Below are 22,717 nucleotides of genomic sequence, written 5' to 3' on the forward strand. Positions count from 1 at the left end.
AGTCTTAGAAACACAAATACAAAATCGGAGGCAGAGACTCATCATCATCATCAGATCAAAAACAACTAGCGAAATTAAAAATACAATAAAATAATTAATAATACAATAAAATTAATAAGAAAGGTGTCCGTTTCCTACAGAGTTTAAAGCCAGGGAATAAAAATAGGTTTTCAATCTGGACTTAAAGACCTGCACTGATGACGCTTGTCTAATATGGAGGGGAAGGTCTACAGGACTCAAACAAGCAGCTACTGAAGCTGCAGTAAAGGCCTGACAGAGCATCTCAAGACAGGAAACAGCATTTGGTGATGAAGGTAATAGCAAAAAAGAAAAAGTCACTGTTCAAAAATGAACTAGAAATGAGCTAGAAATGGCAAGAGAACCATAACGTGCCAGACATTTTTCCTCTATTGCAAAATGGAAACGTACAGCGTGTAGGTTAACTCTCATTTAATAACCCCGTAGACTGTTCTACAGTAGCACTAGCAGGCTCTCTTTTTTCCTCACCTGTTTTATTTGTCAGCTAAGCCCAGAAATCCTTGTACTTTGGTTTGACAGATTCCTTCGGCATCCAGCACCATGTTATTGGGTTGTCGGACAGGAGCGCTGGCAGCAACTTTGACTCAGAGCAACTCCAGCCCTGGTGGGAGTTTGACTCCAGAAAGAGAGCCGTGCTTAGACGTAGTCTTAACTATATCCACTTGGTAATGCTCGGCCCTCTAAGCACACAACCTGCTGCTATAGTAATAAGGAGTACATATTCAGTGGCTACTACTCGTTACCTCTTTGGTTGAGCTTGCACATTTATAGACACTGTTCAGTAGAGACTAATTTACATGTAATCAGCATTCAGAAAGAAAAAAAACACACACAAAACAAAAACGTGTTTCTTCAATTATCCATGACAAAAAATGTGATCCAGGAAGTGCAGTTTGGGTAACAGTTCCATTAGTGTGAAGGCTTATTAAACACCAAAACACTTAGAGTGCTTTATAATAACACAAGGATGGATCCCCCCCCTTCCTAACTCTGGAAAGGGGCAGAGCGGCTGTTGCTGCTCCACTGACATGCTGCTCACACTACACCTTCTGTGTAGCCAATCTGTCAATCTGGACATAGTCTGAGGCAAATTAGACCCATGGGTGCGAGCCCGGACACCAGTCATTCGGGTGCTAGCTCCAAATCCAAGTGTCTCCTAATGCCTGCGGTCTGGGTATTTATTAACGCAGTGACTCATTAAATCTCACTCGATCGACAGTCCAATGTGTTTTATTAACATTTTCATTTCAAATTTAAGACAAAAACAACAAAGGTACAGCAGATCGCAGCGTGTGCTGCACAGCTTACGCAAAACCCTCAAACACATGACCTCATCGGGGCGGTGGGTGTTCAGATGTGCTGCGCTGTGAAAAAGAATGTGTGTAAAAAAACAGAAACAAAACAAGGACAGTATGTGGCATGTACTGTGCAGAATATGTTGCCTCATGAGGCATATGGCTGGGCCAGCTGGAGTCCTTATATCGTTGCTGTGATGAGTGGCTTCATCCTCAGTTTGCTTCCTTTTGTTTCTCGGTTTTATTGGACGGCTTCCTCATTTCCCCTCTTCAGCGTGTTTATTTCTGCCATTTTCACGTTATTGTTACCAAGAAATTCCACTTGTGTTGTGTTCACACACACAAAGATGCAATCGCTAACTGAAGCCATAAAGGGGATAAATCGCAATTCATCAAACTCAAGGACAATGACTGTGTTACAGGCACTAAACATTACAGCTTCCCTGCACATGGCACACCACACACTGTAATTCTTCTGTAAAGCTGGTGCACAGGAACAAGTAAGAGAGAGCAAATGCATAATTTCTCAATTGAAATTCAGAGTCCTGAACTAATATTATACTGTATGACACTGTTCCTTTCATTCGCGCCTGCTCCGTTTCTCCTGGGTGACAGGCTGATAGGTGACACAAATTTTTAAATTACCCATATCCATGATTTTTCCATCTATTACATCTAAAATGACTGCACACGGTTACTCCTTCAGTGTTTCAGTGTCAGTCAAGCTTAGTGATCCTGCTGACAGTGGAAACGCACAAATACTCCCCGTGTGATTACCCTGCACCGCCTCCTGACTTCCAACCTTTAAAAATCTTGTGAGGGGAAAAACAAATCTGAATTACAAACTGAACTAAGCAGGATTCAGTGATTGCTTTGACACCGGCTCAGATTGGCTCAGACAGAGTGGAACTACAACTGCTTCTTTTCTCTTGTATAAGGCCCCTAGAGCAGCGGTCCACAACCGTTTTTGTGCCATGGACCGGTTTTAAGGTGTCGTGGATAAATACAACAAAATAAAACTAGTACCAGTACCGAAAAAAAAGAAGATTTATTCATAACACACGTGAAAAGACCCAGGAAAACAGAGTTAACGATAAAAATGATAACAAAATAACGCTAAAACCATACATTTCACACCCGAGCCTCAACTCTCGCGGCCCGGTACCAAACTACTCATGGACCGGTACCGGTCTGAGGCCCGTGGGTTGGGGACCGCTGCCCTAGAGAAAGGAACAAACTTAGAGGAAGTGTGTTTCCAACATCCAGTATTTTTATTTTTATTTTTTTAAAGAAGGCTCTAAATACAAATATAAGTGATTTTTATGGATCATTTTCATGATGACTAGGAAAAAAAAATGGTTTCCTCGAGACTTTATTGATGAAATATTCATTGTACAAATAGGCGCACCAAGCTGCTTTTCAATGAAAGAAATTCTATCAAAGCAGGATTCTGATCCGCCACAAAAACAGCACTCGCTGATCTATTCATACAACAGAGCTGCTGAAACATACCGGCACAATCAAAACAATTTATGAATATTGTATGAGGCGAGGGGAAAAGTGAAGTATATAGAGGGCGATGGGGGGGGAAAGTCAAAATAAAAGTTAAGCTCATCTCGAATTTTTACACGAGTGTGTGAGATGGTGTGCAGTTCTGTCAGACTGTGGTCTGTCGGCTGAAGAGGTCGAGGGTCACGGCGGAGAGGAACGCTGGGATGCTCTTCTGGTGATGCAGATGAAGAGCCACCATCTCTCCCAGAGTTTTGGAGAACTCTGTTTCCATAAGCTGCATGCTTCCGTTGGAGCCCTGAACCAAAACACAACACACAATAACAAGCAATCAGACCCACTGCATTTGTTTCCACAAAAAAAAAAAAAACTTTCAAAGTGAAGCAAGCTCACTTAAAAGTTGTTATTCTCTACTAGGAATTAGTGTGTGTGCGTGTGTGTGCATTCACAGCAGGGTGAAGGTGTCTAAATCTGTGTGGATTAATTAAAAGGAATGAGGAGCAGCTCGGGGCGATGAAGTGAAGGAGAAAGGGATGAGTGAAACAAGGGATAAAGTAATTAAAGCATCGCAGGGAGGGGGAAAGCAGTGAGCAGCAGAGTCCCATGACATACAGAGAAGATATTGAGACATCTTAGAAATGCCCCGTGTCAATGTGTGTCAGACACACAAATCTCTGATTTGACAAGTGTCACGAGAAGGCTCATAAAACGAAGGGCAAAGGGAAAATACTGAAGAATGGCATTTAATCAGAAACAGAAGTCCAGAAGTCGAGAAAAGAATAAATCAAAGGGTATTAACAGACATTTCTGTGTGAAGAGTCACAAATCTCTAATGGCTGAGAGGAGTGGATACCTGAACTAATGGCATTTGCTAGCTGACTGCACAATGCCTAAGTGAGGCTTAACGCAGTATGGAGCGCGCTCAGGAAACGCAGATATACTGACCTGCTGTTTCAATGTCATTCTTTGGAAATATGAATGAAAAGTTTATAGTCAGAGCTGCAAAGTCTGTTAGGCTACGTTCACACCGCAGGTCTTGATGCTCAATTCAGATTTTTTGATCAAATCCGATTTTTTTTGTCTGCGTGTTCACACTACAAATAAAATGTGACAGCAAACGCAGTGGCCCGCATGCGCAAAAGAAGACGTCACACACAACGCGCTCTGTTTAGGCCCAGAGCAAACAGTATTGCTTGACTGATGGCTCTTAATATAAAGACTTCGGACTTTACGTTTCCCAATTTTTGCTTTAAGTTATTTTGTTATTTACATAATAATGTAGATAACCTAATAATAATAATAATGTATGTGTAATAATGTGTATGTGTTAGTCCCCATAGGGAAATAGTTCCTCTGCATTTAACCCATTCACCCAGTGAAGCAGTGGGCAGCCACCAATGCAGCACCCGGGGAGCAGTGTGTAGGGATGGTACCTTGCTCAGGGGTACCTCAGGGTAGCCGGTCAGTGGAGTCGAACCCCCGACCTTCTGATCATGGGGCCACCACTCTACCTACTGAGCTATCCCTGCCTAATGATCCTTATTGCTGTTTTAGAGAGGAGCGGTGCTTCAAAGGATAGTTGCAGATTTCTGTCAGAATCTGCAGATTATACAGTACAAATAAAATGTTCACGTTTCTCCAACGTTGTCTTCCCAACAGTTTCACTGACATCTACACTGGATGGCCAGGAAGCGTTCGCGATGTCTTCTCCGGTGCTGATAATTGGCGTCTGTCTTGTGTCGGTGACGTAAAAGACGGATTTAATGCGACATGACCGTTCAAACAGCAGTCGCTTTCTAAAACATTGGATATGTATCTGATTCAGTACCACATACGAAAGTGACCCAGACCGGATTTGAAAATATCGGATTTGTGCCGTTCACACTGTCATAGCATGATCGGATATGGGTCGCATAGGGTCAAAAAAAATCGGATTTGATGCGCTTTCGCCTGCAGTGTGAACGTAGCCTTAGAGACGTTCTGCTTCAAAAGACAAGCTAAACTAAATCAAGTCATAGGTGTGCTTCTGTTTTTTCAAAGACACTTGTAACATGTATGTAATAAGTCCAATTCTAATGTAAGAGTAATTTTACTCCCACCGTGTCATTAGGATTGAGTGGTGGTGTATTTTTTATTTTGTTTAATTTTTATGGTGATTTAGTCTCTGTACAGCGCCAGAGTGGATATTAAATCAAACAATCACGAAGTGCAGATTGTATTAATTGTTTAGAAATTACATCAAATTTTATACACACACAGTATGTGTGTGTGTGTGTGGGGGGGGGGGCACTGGCAGGTCGTTTGAAACTAAGATGAGTATTGCACATTTGATGTGTCACATGACCCTCTTCCTATTGAAAAAACAAAAGTTGTATCCAAGATGGCCGACTTCTAAATGGCTACCATGGTCACCACCCATCTTGAGGAGTTTGCCCCCTCACATATACTAATGTGCCACAAACAGGACTTTAAGATCACCAACCATTCCCATGTTGTTATGGTGTATCCATATAAATGGCCCACCCTGTACAATGCTGTTAAAAGCGCAATCTTGATATGTAGAATCAAGCAGGATGAACAGCTAAATTTTAACCTTTGTTTAAACTGTCCCAAAATACTCTTGACGTTCATAAAAAGGTGAAATACCTCGGGCACGTTATTACTGAGCAAATGAACGATGATGATGACATATACAGATAACGATGTAAGCTCTATGTGCAGGCAAATACTATTGCATGAAAATTCAGCTTTTGTTCACTTCCAGTTACAGTGGCTTTATTTAAAGTGTATCGCACAGTGCTATATACTGCACCCTTGTGGTCATCTTACAAATAATGTAGCACGCAGAAGCTGCATGTTGCATATAATGATGCAATGAGAATCCTTCATAGGATATCTATGCCCAGTCAGATGTTTGTAGCTGTGGGTGTTTAAACTTTTAAAGCACTTTTAAGAAAGTACTCACTGATCCGACAGTGAGTGTTCCCGTTACTCATCCAGTCTGAGGAAGCATTGGCTGAAGTGTTTGTGTATTCATTGATTTCTTCTAAGTAATTTTGTATTTTATGTATATTATGGTTTTATATTTTTACAAATATTTAACATTTTTTATTGAGGTTTATATGTTGTGTTTTGTCTTGTTTCTTTTTTGTTCATACAATATGGCCAGGCCAAGATATTTTGATACTATGCTGCGTTGATCCTCTCTTCCCACTCAATTAAATAGCGATGCCAGCAGGATATACTACTTTACAAGTAGTGAACAAGTTTAACTCTGAAAACCAGCTTAGCTGATCCTGATCATAGTTGTGTGTAATTAGGACACCTGAAAGAAATGTGGCTTTGGTCACTTCTTCAAAAAAAATGTAGTCTTGATTTCCCTCTAAAATAATCTGTGCATCACCGCAACACAGCAGTTCAAAGGCTTTTCTAATCGCACCATCTTTTCTCTGACTACTTCCCATCACTTCATCCAACTGCCTGACAATCCCTGGTGAGATTTTTTTTCCCTCTGCGCTGCAGTCTCAAAGCTACACCATATCCTCAAGCTGCGACTCAAATCACAGACACGCGCATACAAACACGTGTGCACGCACGCGTTTTTAAAAAACGCCGTGGCTTGGAGAACATGAAACGCATAGATCAAAGAGAAAACACTGGGACTAGTTACCATGGAGATCTGTGTGTTTGTCTTTGGCAGTCTGTGTGTGAGAGACACGTAAGAGTGGACAAGCTGATGGAGGCCTCTGGGGTCCGAAGACTGCGAGGACGCTCACGGTCGTCTAGAAAGGAAAACTGAGATACCAGCCTCAACGTGAGGCGAAACAGTACAGCACTGAACAAAACAATTGTTTTAAGTGGCCAAACGTGGAATCAGACACACACACACACACCTGAACTAAGGTTACAGAGATTTACAAAGATTACTAAAGGTTATAGATACAAAAAGCAGCAGTGCTCTGGGACTGAGGCAGAGCAACATGGAGACACGGTAAGAGGGCACAATGAATAAGGCGGTGAAGAGCCAGACTCCAGCAATGTTTGCACACAAACTGCCTTGCTTCAGCACCGCTCCCATTATGTAATTTATAACTTTACAGTCTGAAAACTTTCAACTCTACAGTTCCTTTTTGAGGCTATATTAAGCTCACCATTTTCGATTTCAGTTCGGCCATTTGCAGCACCCATGCTACAAGCTCTGTGAGGCTGCACAGTGGTGGTGCCTGGAGCCGACTGCTGACATCACCCTGCTAACATGCTCACACTGACAATGTCACGACACTACCTCTGTAACACTAACATTTGCTAATTAGGGCTAAACACACAGTACAGCTCGGGCTGATGTGAGGGTCATTAGTTAAGCAAATATTTGACCATAAACCAAATTACCGGACGACCTGCACTTGCGTCCAGATGATTGAGCCAGCAGACGTGTAACTATTTCAGCAAGGTCGTCAGGGGTCATCTTTTAAGACCCCGAATTTCTGTCCACATATTTGTTAAAGTCTAGATAAGTGCAATGGACTCACTGGCTGACAGATATGGCAGCATCACATCACTGGCTAAATTTTGACCAGGAATCTTAGGGCTCGCCGAAGATATTCACATCAATCCTCTGGGCATGTTGGACACTGGAAAGTTCTGAGCGATCTACATGGGATTTTGCTCTGCAATAGTGGTGGTTTTAATCTTCAAGTTGGTAACTTTCAATTCGTTTTTTTTTTTTTTTTGTTTGTTTTTTTAAATAGTCCTGCGTTTTTTCTTGTCTTACTTAACAAGATGTACATCTTCTCTGTATTCAGTTATTACCTTTTCACACTGATGTTGACCATCAACTTTTCCAGGTACGTTTCCCTCCACCTCTCAAGTGCCAATACGTCTAACAGTAAATGGGGCTGTCATAACCTTGTTGCGTTTATGTTTCTAGTAGAAAGAAAAATATCACCTGAAGTAAAAAGACTGCATGCTGCCATTTGTCAGGTTTACAGTCCCTCCAGTGCTCCGTATGAGGATCATTGACATAACATGAACTCTTGTTTTCAGGGGAAACTAATCTTAACACACTAATAGACATCGTTTAGTTGATATGATTGTGAATCAGATCAAGGGTTTATTCATGATGTTTGTTATGATGCTGTCATTTTCTTTGTGTATTTACTCTCCAGCTGCTACACCCAGCTAGTTATGCATTAGTGGCCGTCAAGCAAGGGATGTTGGAGCAAGCTGAAAGAATATTTCTCCTGCCAAAACAGCGAGTACTGACCCTCAGCCAATTATTCATAAAAAGAAATGCAGTGACACAGAAATGGGCCATCAAAAACAGCTTTTCCCCTCAATCACAGGTAAATGTGCTGCGTCTGTGTAACAGTGTGTTATAATGCATTAGCTTTTATGTTTTTGAGGCAAACTGAAGGTTTAAGAAAAAGGGGGAAAAAAGCTGAAGTGAAAGTGAACTGTGGCTCAACCTCTGCACATAGTCTGATAACATAAAACTCTGATAAAGGCTGAAAAAGACCAAAGCACTGTTGAACAAACTGTTACTATATGAAGAACTGTTTAAATTAATAAACGAATGAATGAAAGACGCTTTTTGGTTCTTTTAATGTCCAAGAAGGTCACATATCTGCCTGAGTAAATCAACAGGTCTCCAAATGGACTTGTACTGAGTAGGTTGCAAACTGATATCGGATGCACTCATAAACAATTCTGTTTAAGTACAGATGAAGGGGAGGAGTCATTTTTGCTTGTTAACACAGGCTAACCTGTGATTACAGATTTTAATTACACATCAAAGCTGTGCTATAAAATTAGAGCTGGGCGATAGAACGATAACGATATGTATCGCGATATAACTTTTACTCGATAGAGAAATTAAGCTATCGCGATAGACCTCGCCGCTCTTGTCCTCTTAAAATAAAAAAAATAAAATAAAATAAAAAAAGGTCAGCCAATCCAAACTAAGTAGCGCAGAGCCGAACCAATCACAGCCGCAGCGTCACGTCGCGTGACTTGTTACGTACAGCACAAGTGCCAAGCCGCACGTGTGTTTGTTTGGGAAGCAGCCAGCGGGTAATGGAGGAAATGAGTGTGCCGACTAGAAAAATCAACCGAGTGTGACCGAAGAGAAAACAGATGATGGTTCCAATGCCGGAGAGATTGTCGAACAGAAGAGCCATAGAAGTTCCGTAGTGTGAAGGTATTTCGGCTATTTCAAGTCTGACAAAAAACAGAGTAGCGTGCACTGTAAATTGTGCCGAAAGCAAGTCTGGAAATACAATAAACTGGTGCATGCGTCACACTGTGCGCCACGTTATTGTTTCGGTGAAATGAATTTCTACAATACTGTTACTGTTAATTCTACTCTCTGCAGTGTTTAAATGCTTACATATACACACAGTTACTGTCCGTCCACACATACGACTCTGTTCTGCTTCTATGCCGCAGCTTTGTTTACTTTTTCCCACCGAGGCTTCTAGACTTCTGATTGGCCAACATTTCTGCACGGTTAGGAATCTAGCGCCACCTGCTGCTTTGGCATGTTCATAGCAGCGTTTTCCTTCATTTCTGCCTTTATGTGTGGACGGGATTATTTTTTTAAAACGAAAACGGAAAATCTCCGTTTTCAAAAATACCTGTGTACGTGTGGACGTAGCCTCAGTCTCTGACTGGAAGCGCTAATTCGTCATTCGGCTTTTGTCAGACTAAAGTAACTGTTAAAACTGTTTGAAAAGCTCAGCTATACAACAAGGAGAGATTGAGAATTTCCTTTTAGTTCTCAGTTTATTTGATATTGACAAAAGTTAGTCAATTTTGTATGTTCTTCTGTAAAACAAACTAAGATTTATTTTTAGAATTAATATTTTGTTTCTAAGTGGAATTGACAATTTAGTAGTCTGTTTCGTTTGTTCTATTTTGAAACTTAAACGCTTTAGCGGCTGCCTTTTGTGTAGTTTGCAATATTTGCCTTTATTTATCTGAAAAAGTCTCATGTTCCTTAAGTACATCTACCCTGTTGAACTTATTATGGGAAATAAATATTTAAATCAAAACAAGCTGCTGATTATTTCACATTTTACTTGTGAGCAACGGCACATTTAAATCTTACAAATATAGTTATTTGGCTTATATCGTGATAGATATCGTTATCGCCTGAAATGGAAAAAAACATATCGTGATATGAAAAAATCTCATATCGCCCCGCTCTATATAAAATTATTTTTTTTAATGGTTAAAAGAGACTCATATTTTAAATGAACATGACCCAACGGGCCATAGGCTTAGTGCCACTTGTTACATTTATTTTCACATTTCTCTTTCCACGTGCACAGAAAATTCAAACCAAGTTAATCAAAGGTCAGGGGAGATTTTTTTCCTTTAAATCAGCTTTATTCAAATACTGACCTTATCAATCCCTATTTGCATATTCACGCGTCGCTAAGAAGTGTTTTTAACTATATCTGACCTTTATGAAAACAACAAGGTTCTGTTTACGTTTGAAAACGTGTAGGAAACAACCAAGGTGACATCAACGTGCCGTAAACACAAATATCACAGGTTCCTCCAACAAGGTGACTTCGACCTCACCCAGCATGAAAGCAGGCAGAAATGAAGGAAAACTTCTGTTTGTTTCCTCAAGATCAGGGCTAAGAATCTAAAAAGACAAACTTGTGCACAAAAACTAAGGACAACTCAACAATGGAGAGGAGAAGTGCTATCCCATTCATCTTTTCATTTGTCTATCCAATTAAAGGAAATCGATGCTTCCTGGCTTGAGATGCAGGGTGGGGCTTTATAGTGACCTCATCCAAGCAAGGAGCTGCATACTTCCTGAATGACAATAATGCTCCTCTCTGAATGCAGAATGGGCCAGAGTAAAAGGTTTACACCTACGCCATCAGACACATGAAAGACAACAAGGCAAAAACAAAACCCTGGGCCCTCTGTTGTCATGCCAATAAAAAGATCAGCAGCACAATAATCAACGCTATTATTTTTCTGACCTTGAAAAGGTTTCTCTCGATAGAGATTTTGGGATTTTTCAAACATTTCCAACCCCAACTTCAAAAAACTTGGGAAAGTGTAAAATGTAAAGAAAACAGAAAGCAATAATTTGAAAATCTCAAATTCATATTTAATTCAAAATGACTTTGGTGTCAGAAAAATGCCTCAAAAATTGGGATGGGATAACAAAAAGCTGGAAAATTAAGTGGAGGAACATTTAACAGCCAGCTAGGTTAGCAACATGACTGGATAGAAAAAGTTCATTCATAAATTGTTGGAAATTTTCACAATAATGTTTTTCAATGTCAAAACGCAAAGACTTCAAATATCTCCTGATCTAGTAAACATATAATGAAAGGGTCCTGATAATTTGGAATTTGTACAATCAAGAAGGCTGAAAATCAGTATTGGCTGCTTGTGATCGAGCTTTTTTCTTTTCATGCCACATCTTTGTGAAACAACCTCCTGCAAGATATTAGGCAGGCCTGCTCTGTGGGGGCTTTCAAAGCCAAGTTAAAGACCCACTTGTTCATCCTGTCTTGCGTGTCTTAGCTCTGTGCCTAGAGTTTTTACTCATTCTTATTGCTGTTCCCTTTAATTTATCTGTTTTTTAAAATTTGTTTTTATTCCTTTATCCTTTTTTTAAAAAAAAGTGATTTATATAATAAGTTATTATCACCATCATCTTTGAACCAGAAATGGCCGTCTACTCTTGACCCAAGCTTCAAAAGCTGCACAATAGTAAACATGGCTCTTGTAATGCCCTCTTCGCCAATTTAAGGTTTTCTTTTCTGTTGTATTGTGACATGACGTGAGGGTGAATTTGGGTGAAAATGGTTCTTTTAATGATTTTAAAAAGTATTGAGAAAATAAGCTCTCTCTCTTTACAACGAAAAGAAAACAAAAAACAAAACTCAATTGTAGAGGTTTATTTTTTTTAGTCATATTGGAAACTTTCTGAATGAAGCCCATTAAATGACTTTATTAAAGTATTCACGGGGTAATATTAATGTTGCATGTAATTGTTACCATTTCCAAGCTCTCATTTAGTGCGGCTATCACCAATACCATTAGGTGGCTTATTGTGCTACAAAAATAAAAAACACGGCAACTCCACGTGCTTAAATTCACCTTTAAAAAGGGCAACACTTGGGATTTTGGAATCACCGTTTCACGCCACAATACAACAAATGTTATTTCTTTAGCAGAAGTGAAGCTCTCTGGCTTCTCATTTCCATTTGATGAGCTGTTTGTGTTATTACAACTGATTGGCACAGCTGTTTGGAAGTTTAGATTGTGGAGGGGAAAGATGATGATTAATCAGTGCTCTTCAGCAAATCATTTTCCACTTCCCTAAATCTGTAACGCCTGAAATACTTACAGAAAATTTCACTGTTCTTGGACAAGGCATGCCGCTTTGCACTGGTCTTTTTCAACTGCACATTAAACTCAGAGTCCTGATCTGGCTGCACATGTGTGGATGTGATAGATGGCTCTATATTGAGGTGGTGACATGCAGTTCACAAATCAGCTGACCTCTGCCTCTACTCTCCACCGCTAATGAGTAGACTTTTCTTCTCTATCCTTCTCTGTGTAGTTCTTTCCTCCCTCTGTTTCACTGCATCTTTGTCACCGCGATTAGATCATTCGAATAGAAATCAGTGCATTTGAAAACATTTCATTATCATTTATACCTTTGCCTCTTTGCACACACACGAGAAATTCCAAAGGATGTCATAGCTGTTGATGGGTGCGGGTGAAAAACAGAAGGCAAATTAATTGAATATGCAGATTAATAGCTTGCAATTTAAATGCAGATTTTGGCATTTTTCCAGAGTCGGGAAGAGGATGAAAAGGAGAGAGGGAAAGAAACACTGTGTGGAGTTCCCACCAAAACTGAATCAGCAACAATTCAATACATATTTATATTCTAATCAGCTTTTTGTTTACACATTTTAAAAAAACGCTACTAATGTGACTGAGCGCTGAACAACTAATGGCAACATACATCTGACGAAATGATTTAGTGAGTGCTATGAGAAAGACCTCAGCTTAATAAATGTGATTAACCTGAATCTCAGGAGCACAAATACATAAAACATGGAGTAAGTTACAGCTGTTAGTAGAAGACACCTAAGATGAACATTCATAATGACAGGCGTGTTCGTCTGTATTTGTCATTTTAGATTTCTCTCATCGTTGCCTTTGCTCCCATCAATCTGTAATCAGAGATACAAAACACCGCTCTGCCTCAGTCACCAGCTTTAATGTGTGATTAGCTGGCCACTAATCACCAACTTAGAGTTCTCATGATTCATGACTTAAATATATAAACTGAAAGAAAGTATGAACTGGCCAGTTGTTTTTTAGCATTAAAATACCAAGTAATGAATGCCAAGTGAGGAAGAGCAAGGGTATTTATATGCAGTGACAATGAGCTAATCCCAATGCAAAACATTATATGTAGCAAGCATTCCCGATAAGACGCAAAGAAAACAAACTGGGTAAACAAGATTTTGCTGTTGGAATTCTGAGCAGTTCCGAGCTTTTCTCTGCATTATAATATAGAAACTGGCAGTGATGCTGGGTTTGTCACGTGGATACACTTACGGCTGGGTGGACACTGTACTAATGCAGCTTGTTGGAATCGTTAAAGCGTCTCTCTTTGCCTCACGTGCACACACGGTTAATTCTGCCCAGACGTTATCTTCCCATTTACTTGTGAATTTTATGTAACACACGTAACACTGTATTTGTGTATACAGACATTGTATCAACTCAAAAATGTTTGGCTCAGTCCAGGTTCAGTAACACTGTCTTGATGTAAAATCAGTTAAGAGTGGAGTGATGTACGCTGTTTATAAAATGTAGTCATTTATTTTGAAAATGAAATTTGACAGTGCAATTTTTAAAATTGTGATAGAACAATAAAAACCAGGGCTCGCAAAATCGCTAGCGCAAAGTCCCGGGGCTAGCGATTTTTCCAGTCGGGCTACCAAAATCCATCTCAGCACTGCCCGTCGGGCTATCATAGGAAGGAAAGATATGTCAATGTTTTTGCATTCTTTCGCAAATGTAGCTGAGTAATTAAGTCATCGGCATCGATGAGCCACTGTCAATATGTGACACATTGAAATCGCATTTGAATTTGCGCTTGTTTTTTGCTTTCACTTTCACTTTGCGATCGCGCGAACTGTGTATAGAGAGCGGCAGGGCTACCAGGGATTTTGAAATTTTGCGAGCCCTGAAAACATATTACATTATTAGAAATGTCTTAATATGACTGTATTGGGAGCACTCATCATCTATTTGAGTTTTTAATCATTTTTAAACTCAGGCTTGCAGAGTGGGCGGAGACTATCCTAGCACTCATTATAAGCAAACAGTGGGGCACACCCTGGACAGGTCACCAGTTTGACTGGCCAATTCAGAGTCACCAGTTAATCTAACATGTCTTTGGAATGTGTGAGGAAGATGGAGTACCAGGAACGTGCAAACCCCACACAGAAAGACTCGAGCCAGCAGGTTTAAACCATGAACTTTCTTGAATGGCGCTCACCACTGCACCAGTTTGCTGACCATATTCAGACAAAATCTGTTTATAGTATACTATATGAGCTCACAAAATTAATGCCAATAAATGTCAGACACACACACAGACTCACTCTCAGACACATTGGTATAGTTTACGAATAATCATAGTCTAATTTACAAATGGAGACAGATTGCAAACACATTGCAATCAGTTGAAGTCAGTCTGTGACCAGTTGCAAACTCATAACACCACTACTGCTAACCAAACAAATTGGATTCAGAGTGTAAGATTTTACATGGCACTATTTCCACAAAATATTTAGTAAATATTAATACTGAGTGTTAAAAACAGACCTGATTATCAGAATTCCCTATGAAGGTGAGATTTACAGCCTATTTCAACTTAATTTGCTGTAATGCACCAAAGTTGCTGTGTGTTACAATTCAGTTAGAAAGCTAATATTATGAAATATTATGTGCACGGTTTGTTGGCTTTGCATCTGATTCTCAGTAGAAGGGTTTCACAGTTTACATGTAATTAAACTTTTCTCTAACTGAACCCTTGTTCTTAAATATGCAGAGATCTATTAGTCATTTCTTAACATTTATACATTTTCCGTAAATTCATTTAGCCCTGAAACACAGGTTCCCATAGGACTCCTCAGCCTCAGGGATTTGTGATGTGGAATCTCAAGATTGTTAGCATAATGAACATGCTTCTCCTGATTTAATTTGCAAATAAGGATAGGAAAAAATAAAAAAATTTGGAAATAAGAAAAGGATGGCTTATAAACTGACTTGGCAATAAAAACAATTCTAGATTGAGCGTCTAAATCACATTTACAAACATTACTTCGACAAAGCTATCTGTCTCAGAGTCACAGATACATAAGAGAAAGCAGAAAAGATAAGTAACCTTTTATTGCCAAACAGCAGCATGGAGAATATTTACAGCACAAACCTCAAAGCTTACATTAGCCTACATTTCTCACATTGCAACTTGACTGATGATAGCTCAGTTAGAAATTCTAGAGTGTTCTGCTAGCAGTGGCTAATTCAGCAGCTATACTATACGATGGGTGACCCACTTAGTCCTGTAAGCTACACCATAACTGCAAACGGACATCAATGGGGCCGATGTGTACGTAGCTTTCTCAATCCATGAGTTTGTGCGCACACGTAAACTACTTCTGAGACTCAGCAGCCCTATTGATCAGAAGTGGATAAATAATTGATGTTATTTTTCCCCAAAAAATGTTTTTTATTAATACAAATGTGATTAACTGATGACCACTTAGCACCGGCATTAATGGGTCATCTTTCCTCGAGTCCGTGGCAGAGACGAAGCAGCCTTCTCCGGCTCGGGAATATTCATGACCTCAGGTGGACTTATGTGTGGGTGTGATGTATCATGTTACCATGGAGACAGCAGACATATGTTCCGAACATCGACCAGAGGAGGCAGTGACGCCGACAAGAGCAGGCACGCGAAAGTGCACGCACAGACACACGCGTGCCCGCATATTCACATACACACCCCGAGGGCAAGCAGGACAGGAAACTGTCAGGAGGAATCAGAGTCAACATTCTCCTCTTTCTCTGGGAGTTTTCACTCCGAGACCGCTCTCTGAAGGCTTAAGTACATACAGTCCTATCCACTGAAGAAGTATTCTCTCTTGTATTCCCACCAGCCTTTGTGTTTACTGTTTATTAGTGCTTTGCTCATGTTTATCTTTATTGCTATCAGCGATACATCATTGAGTGTTTTGTTTCAGTCAATGAGCAAAGTGAAATTCAGTCCCAGTAAGCCTTCTTCTCCCAAAATATTTCAAACACCCACTCATCTCTTTTTCACTTTCATATTCATTTTTATGGCTCTCAACTCCATCTTGTACACATGAGCAAGAGGCTATTGTGTGTACATGCGCTCTGAGATTTTAATGAAAAAAAAAAGAGAGTGGAATAAAACACACAATGTGCTGTTATTCCACTGTACAAAGGGAGTTATCTGACTGCACAGTACACACAAACAGTGGCTCAACAATATCCTGAAAGACTGTTTTTAATAACTACATTAGCGGTTTGAAAGAAAAAAAAAAAGACCTTGTTTGATCAGATTCAGCTAAAAATAGATATGCTACAATGCTATAGCAGCTACAGATGAATGAGTACTGATGGCGAAGTGTTCACTGAACAAATCGGAAAACCTAAAGGTGGCAAATTAAATTTGCAATAAGTTGGACATAACTCCTGGAATTTAGGCAGGACATTTATTGAAATTGTACTGCAGTCCCATTCTTCCAACTTTTCAGTATTTTTCGTAAGGCTGAATGGGTTTAAGCTGAATATTAATTAATATTAATAACCCACAAAGTTCCACACACAGCTTCAAATTAAAGGTATCAGTCTTTTAGGGTTTTGATTTAATTATGCATTGAATTATAAAACATTAATGTACTTTAGATTACTCTAGCATCAATGTGGAAATGGCATTAACTGCTATGTACAGCGCACTGTATATTATATTATTCCTCCTTTGGAAAGTGAGAGGATTGAGACCTACAACCTGATTGTTTTACAAAAATCAATGCGTTAAGCATCATTGGTTTGCTAGATCGCAAACTGTACATTCTACTTAAAACTAAAATTGGAAGCCACTGAGAAAATAAATAAATGTTACCAAACAAACAGCATATTGTAACCTCCTGAGGGTCTGTCAGTACTACTACCTGTAGAACGATCCATAATCATAATGAACTAAAACAAACAAATTAAAACAAGTTTAAAAACACTCGAAAACTACTAAAGTGTACTGCCAACTTCACTGACAAATGCAAGAAAGTTACAAACCACAACTAAAGAAAAACTACATCCATGTGACTTTAAATCTCTGCTGAATGACTCACCTGGCCTGCTTCACCCACATGTCAACTCAATCACTCCAGACAAGTCATGTCAGCCAAGCTGTCCGTGTCTCCAAACATACTTTTTTTTGAGGCCTAATAAATACTTAATCCCTCATCGTCATGGAGGTATACATATTAACTTGATTTACAACAAAGAAAAAAAAAGGTGTCAGGTCCATAATCAACATCACAGTGGACTTCAGATTAAACAATCAATATGTGATTAAAGTGCAAACCTTCAGTGTCAATTCAAAGAAGTTTGTAGTAGTAGGGCTGTCATGAAACTAAAATTTCAAACTTTATACTGATACCTGGGAAAAGGCTCAATGCCATTTTTAATACTGCAGAGGAAAAATAATAAGAAAGTAAAAATAAATAAATAAGCCTACATTTCCCAAATAATAATAAAGATTCGAGCAAGGTAAATTATAAATGGACTGGTTCTTACTTTGGGGTTAGTAACTTGGCGACTGCAGACTGGAGCAGGGATCGAACCACCAACCTTCCAATTAGCAGATGACCTGCTCGGCCACGATGTTCTTTCTATGAAATGTTTTGTCAGATGTGATCAGACCCAAACCTTCTAAAAGCTTTACTTTTGATTCATCGGTCCACAGAATCATTTCCCAAATGTTTTGGCAATCATGAGATGAGCCTTTGTGTTATTCTAGGTCAGCAGTCGTTTCTCCTTGAACTCTCCCATGGATGCCATTATTTGTATCTTTCTTATGGTTTAATCATGAACTCTGACCTTATCTGAGGCCAGTGAGTCTGCAGTTCTTTAGAAGTTTCTGGATTCTTTCATGACCTGCTGTCTCTTGGTTGTAGACTTTGAGAATGACAAGCCTGGCTCTTCGAAAAGGTTCTCTGTTTGGTTAATTGTTGTAGAGGATTCTTAACCATGGAAATGATTTTATGATCTTTAAATTCAGTTTCCTTCTGTGGATCTTCAGGCCTTTTTATATTGCTGCGTTCATTGTTGATTTTTAATCTCATATTTAGTTCTAGTGAGCAGCTAGTTGAACACCGCCTCCAGATCTTTTATCAACTTAATTTGTCATAAAGTAACAAAGAAGCAGGCTTCGCCTGGCCATTAATCTGCTTATCAGTCAATTGTCCAATTAATTTTGATCCTCTGAAAACAGAGGGATGCGTATAGAAATGCCTTTCATTCCTAAATTGTTAATGCTATAGTGTTAAATCACTTGAATTAAAAGCTGACAGTCAGCATTTCAATAAAAAACGTGATTTCATGTAAAATTCACTGTGGTGATGTACAGAGGTAAAATTACAAAAGACAATCACCGTCCAAAAACGTGGAACGGCAAAGAACTGATACAGGAAAAGGACTAATGTAAGCATACATTATAAATAAGACTGTTCTATAACTGTCCTCCTTTTTAACATCAGCTGTGTCGATATTTTAATAGATATATTCAATAGCACTGTAGTAGAGGATGAATACATAAAACCTCCTTTCCCTTTGGGAGGGAGGCGATGTTGACACCAGTAACCTTTCGAGCTCCTTACAGCTGTTGCAACCAGCTTCCCTGGCAGTCAAGCTCTGCTTTAAGTTATTTCAAAATTAAGCTATAACAGACAAATGAATAAACTGTTCAAGCTGTGATGGCTTACAATCCGTCTTACACACCCTCACAGGCAAACACACATTTGTGTGGCGTTAATCATTCCCCGGTGGCTGATAAAACAGAGACAGGTCATTAAGTCCCGACAGTGTTCATAAACTGTACTTTATTAACTGTCCTCTTCTTTCGCCCACTGACACACACACAGACACAAATTATTTTGCTTTTTCAAAAGGCACTTTTTCCATTGCTTCTACTCTGTCTGCGTATCACCTATCCTCAACCGTTCCCTCATACGTTTTTCTTCCGCTCCATCTCTCTTTTGTGAGAGGGCTGACAGTTAATTGGGAGTGTGTTTTAATGAGCTGGCCCTGAGATTTTATCTTCTCCTTTCATTAGGAAGGGAAGACAGGGGAGAGTGTGTCAAGGAAGTGAAGGAAGAGGGAGAGAGAGTAAAGGAGGCAAGGAATGAAACGAGAGGAAAAAATGTCAGTGAATAGAGAACATCGAGAAGTTTTTAGTAAGTGCTGTGGAGAGCTCTGTGCGTGTTTGTTTATTTCTTAATGAGCTAATCAATAGCAGAGGTGTGTAAGCCCAGCAGTGGGTCTGCTTTGGGAGATTAGTTACAAAGACGCACAACTTGGAAGACTTGTTTATCTACAATGTTCTTCTCTTATTTTTAAACTGGCCTGACTAGACTAAAAGTTGCTCATCTCAGGTTTCTCAGGCACAAGTCAGGACAATATAAACTCAATGTGAATCACATTGTGTCAAATCTACCATTTTATTTAAGCAACTGCACAGTTTGATTGTATAAAACAAAAATAAATAACAGTTTAAAAATAAAATTCTATTTCTAATACCATAGAGGAAATGAATACAGAAAAATCTACAGCAAGATTTGCAGCAAGGTCAAAAGTGTTTATGCATAAATAAACAACCTTTTCCAGTCATTTTTCAATATTTGGGGGTTTTTTTTGGTTTTTTTTTAACCTATGGGCTTATGTGAACTCTTAAATTCACAAACGTTAATATAACACTCATTCGGCATCTTCTCCTTGAAGCTTCATGAAGAAAAATGCTAAAATAAGTCAATCACTCACATTCCTAAGGTGTCTATCTCTCTGATTAGCAGAGCCTCATAAATATCTAATCACTGATGCTAATCAGATTGCTCACCTAGGAGTGAGCTAAAAATATAAAGCACATGCACAAGCTACACTAAGCCCCCCCCCCCCCAAAAAAAAACCCTACCCTTTTCCTAGGTAAATAATGGCTTTAACAAATCTAATGTAACATTAACCCATTATTGATCAACCAACAACAGTTCTGCATAAACTCTGGGCAATGAAGATGATGATCACTGTATCTTGTTGGCGGCACTAAAAGAATCACACAGTTACGGTCGGTTCTGATGCCTGCAGCTTTGATCTCCTTCCACTTTAAGGCTGGCTGTTACACAGTCAGGCTTCAGACTATTTGGTAAAACTGATCAAAAACAGCAGCATTTTGGTGCCAACATAATGACATTCCCTTTAACTTTGAAGTATATCGTGCAAACATATCAAAACAATTGACATCAAATGCTGTACAGGTCTATAACTATTATGGATGATAATATAACAATTGTACCACAGCACATCAAACCTATCATTTTATTAATGCAGAACTTTACCATGAAAACCACACAAGTAATTTCCTAATCTCAAAGTAGACTCCAAGTCGATAAACCTTTTATTTTCCTTTTTTAGGTAAATTGCAAAGTTCAGCTGATTATGGCTGGATAATTAGATTTATAGTCAATTTTTACATTTTGGTTTAAATGAAGTTTGTAAATTATTAAAGCAGACCCTATAAAACGTTTTGAAGGCTCTGCTCTGTATTTACCTGTTGCCATGGTGAAATGTGGTGAAACTAAGATTGAACATGCTCAAAGTTGATTGAAATTTCTCTGATCAGGAAACTCAGAGTGGTTTTTTATGGTTTTAGTTCTTATGTTAATGCATTTCCATGTTCTAAGTAAAATGAGTCGAAAGAAGCTTGATCTGAACAACAGTATATATGTTGTCCCTGTATCATCGAATCATTTTTCTGCTCCACATGATAGCCATACATCAGACATCAACCACGAACTGGAGCAAATATCTGAACTGCTGTGTTTAAAAGATTCAACTGACAAAATTCTTTTAGGGAAATCCAGAAAAAATAAGTTCTGAATATCAAAAACATGTAAGCATATTCTAGTAGAACCAAAACATAAAACTGTGACCCTGTAAATGAGCAACATGTAGCCTCATTAACCATTTAAAACACCAAACTACAGTAAGGTTACAGGGCTGACAAACAATGAAAATACATTTTAATGAGTGTGACATACAGTAATGAATGCATGAGACAAGAGCGAGGGCAGGGGAACGTGACTACTGCAGGTTAAACAGCTTACGCTATAGGAGGGGGATTTGGGTGCCTCTTCTAGAGGGGGATATTAGCAGGATTATCTGGCAACCCTGTTGCTGAGGTGAATAACATTAGAATCCTATTTGTAAAGACTTCTATGCTTCCTGTCCCAAATCCCCCCATTTTATCTCCCTTCTCTCTTGCTTCATAGTACAATTAGTCCACTTTACATTCTCATACCCCAGATTAAAGTCACACGCATGCTTAAAAAGCAGAATATATACACATACTGTATTTATGTGTCCTAGTGTGTATCCTCTTTAAAACATGAATGTCACTGTGTGTTTATGTGTGTTTATGTGTGTTACGGCCTCCGGCCTCAGGTGGCCCTGCCTTCCTCTAGGTAAATCAATGTGTTCCAGGACTCGTGTGTGATTGGTTACTGGGAGACCCGTGCCAACCCTCACTTATGCAGAATGAAGTGTGCCAGACCACACGGACGATTGGCTGCCCCGGGATCCCATGATGCTCCAAGAGGCAATCAGTGGCTGATCGTACCCACCTGTGGCTACAAAAGGCTGGAGGTCCTTCACTCAGTGGCGGCTGCTTAGGACTGAACATGCAGTTTGCCCTTCATGCCTCCCTCGTCGATCTTTGTTGAACTTATTCATATTGCTGACCTTTGTCGAACCTTGGTGCATGCTTTAAACCTAGCCTGATTAGAGTTTTGAGCTGCTAGCTGGCTGTGAGTAGGATTGCGTGAAGCTGGCTTGCCTTAGTTAAAACCCTAGCTTTTATTTTGTGTGCGGCCAGCCTGCCTTAGTTACCCTTTAACTTTTACTCGTGACTGTTCTTTCTTTATGTAATAATTGTCTGCCCAGTGGTCTGTTGCACAGCCCTGTCGGTTTTCTGTTTAAAGTTTGGAATTAAAACCTTTTGCTTTACTCAGTTTGTGTTGGGGGGCTCGTGTATGTTACTCCCTCCCTGACGCCTAGCAGAGGGGGTCGTAACAATGTGTGTATGCGCGGGTGTTGATTTTTGTATTCCAATAATAGTACAGGCCTTTCTGCTCCCATAAGCCACTAAGTGTTTGTCATACACGCTCGCAATGGTGCATACTTTGAATACTAATACAGAGGGTGTTAGCATTCGTTTTGGGTATGCATGTGTGGCTTTGTACATCTGTATGCACGTGCAGCCAGCAGTGGGAGGGTGAGGTGGTAGCAAGTGCTGTGCGGTGTGACAGAGTGTTGAGATTGGAACGAGTATGTGTGCATTTGAGTGTGACAGTGCGCGCCATGAGGGCATTATGACTGTGTGTGAGTCTGTATATGTGTGTGTTTTATGGACACACTCTGAGGTTAATAAATATTGACAGTGAATTATCTCTTCTGGCAGAGTCGCAGGTGGTTTCGATGGAGCAGACCGGACAGAAATCAAAAGAAAAAAC

At 39.6% G+C, this 22,717-nt stretch overlaps 1 protein-coding gene across 1 annotated transcript in view; it reads right to left on the bottom strand.

Annotated features, from left to right (window-relative positions):
• Nucleotides 1-1,253: 1,253 nt before the first annotated feature.
• mad1l1 (mitotic arrest deficient 1 like 1) overlaps nt 1,254-22,717 on the bottom strand; it is a 65,226-nt gene continuing 43,762 nt past the window's right edge. The window contains exon 18 of the mRNA XM_085458743.1: nt 1,254-3,141. Coding sequence (XP_085314869.1) covers nt 2,992-3,141 — 150 coding nt within the window. The 3' untranslated portion in view covers nt 1,254-2,991. The remainder of the gene's footprint in view (nt 3,142-22,717) is intronic.

This window comes from Copadichromis virginalis, linkage group LG6 (genome assembly GCF_057382275.1).
Source record: "Copadichromis virginalis isolate Kocher_CV1m ecotype Utaka linkage group LG6, C_Virginalis_male_GT1.1, whole genome shotgun sequence".
Taxonomy (NCBI): domain Eukaryota; kingdom Metazoa; phylum Chordata; class Actinopteri; order Cichliformes; family Cichlidae; genus Copadichromis; species Copadichromis virginalis.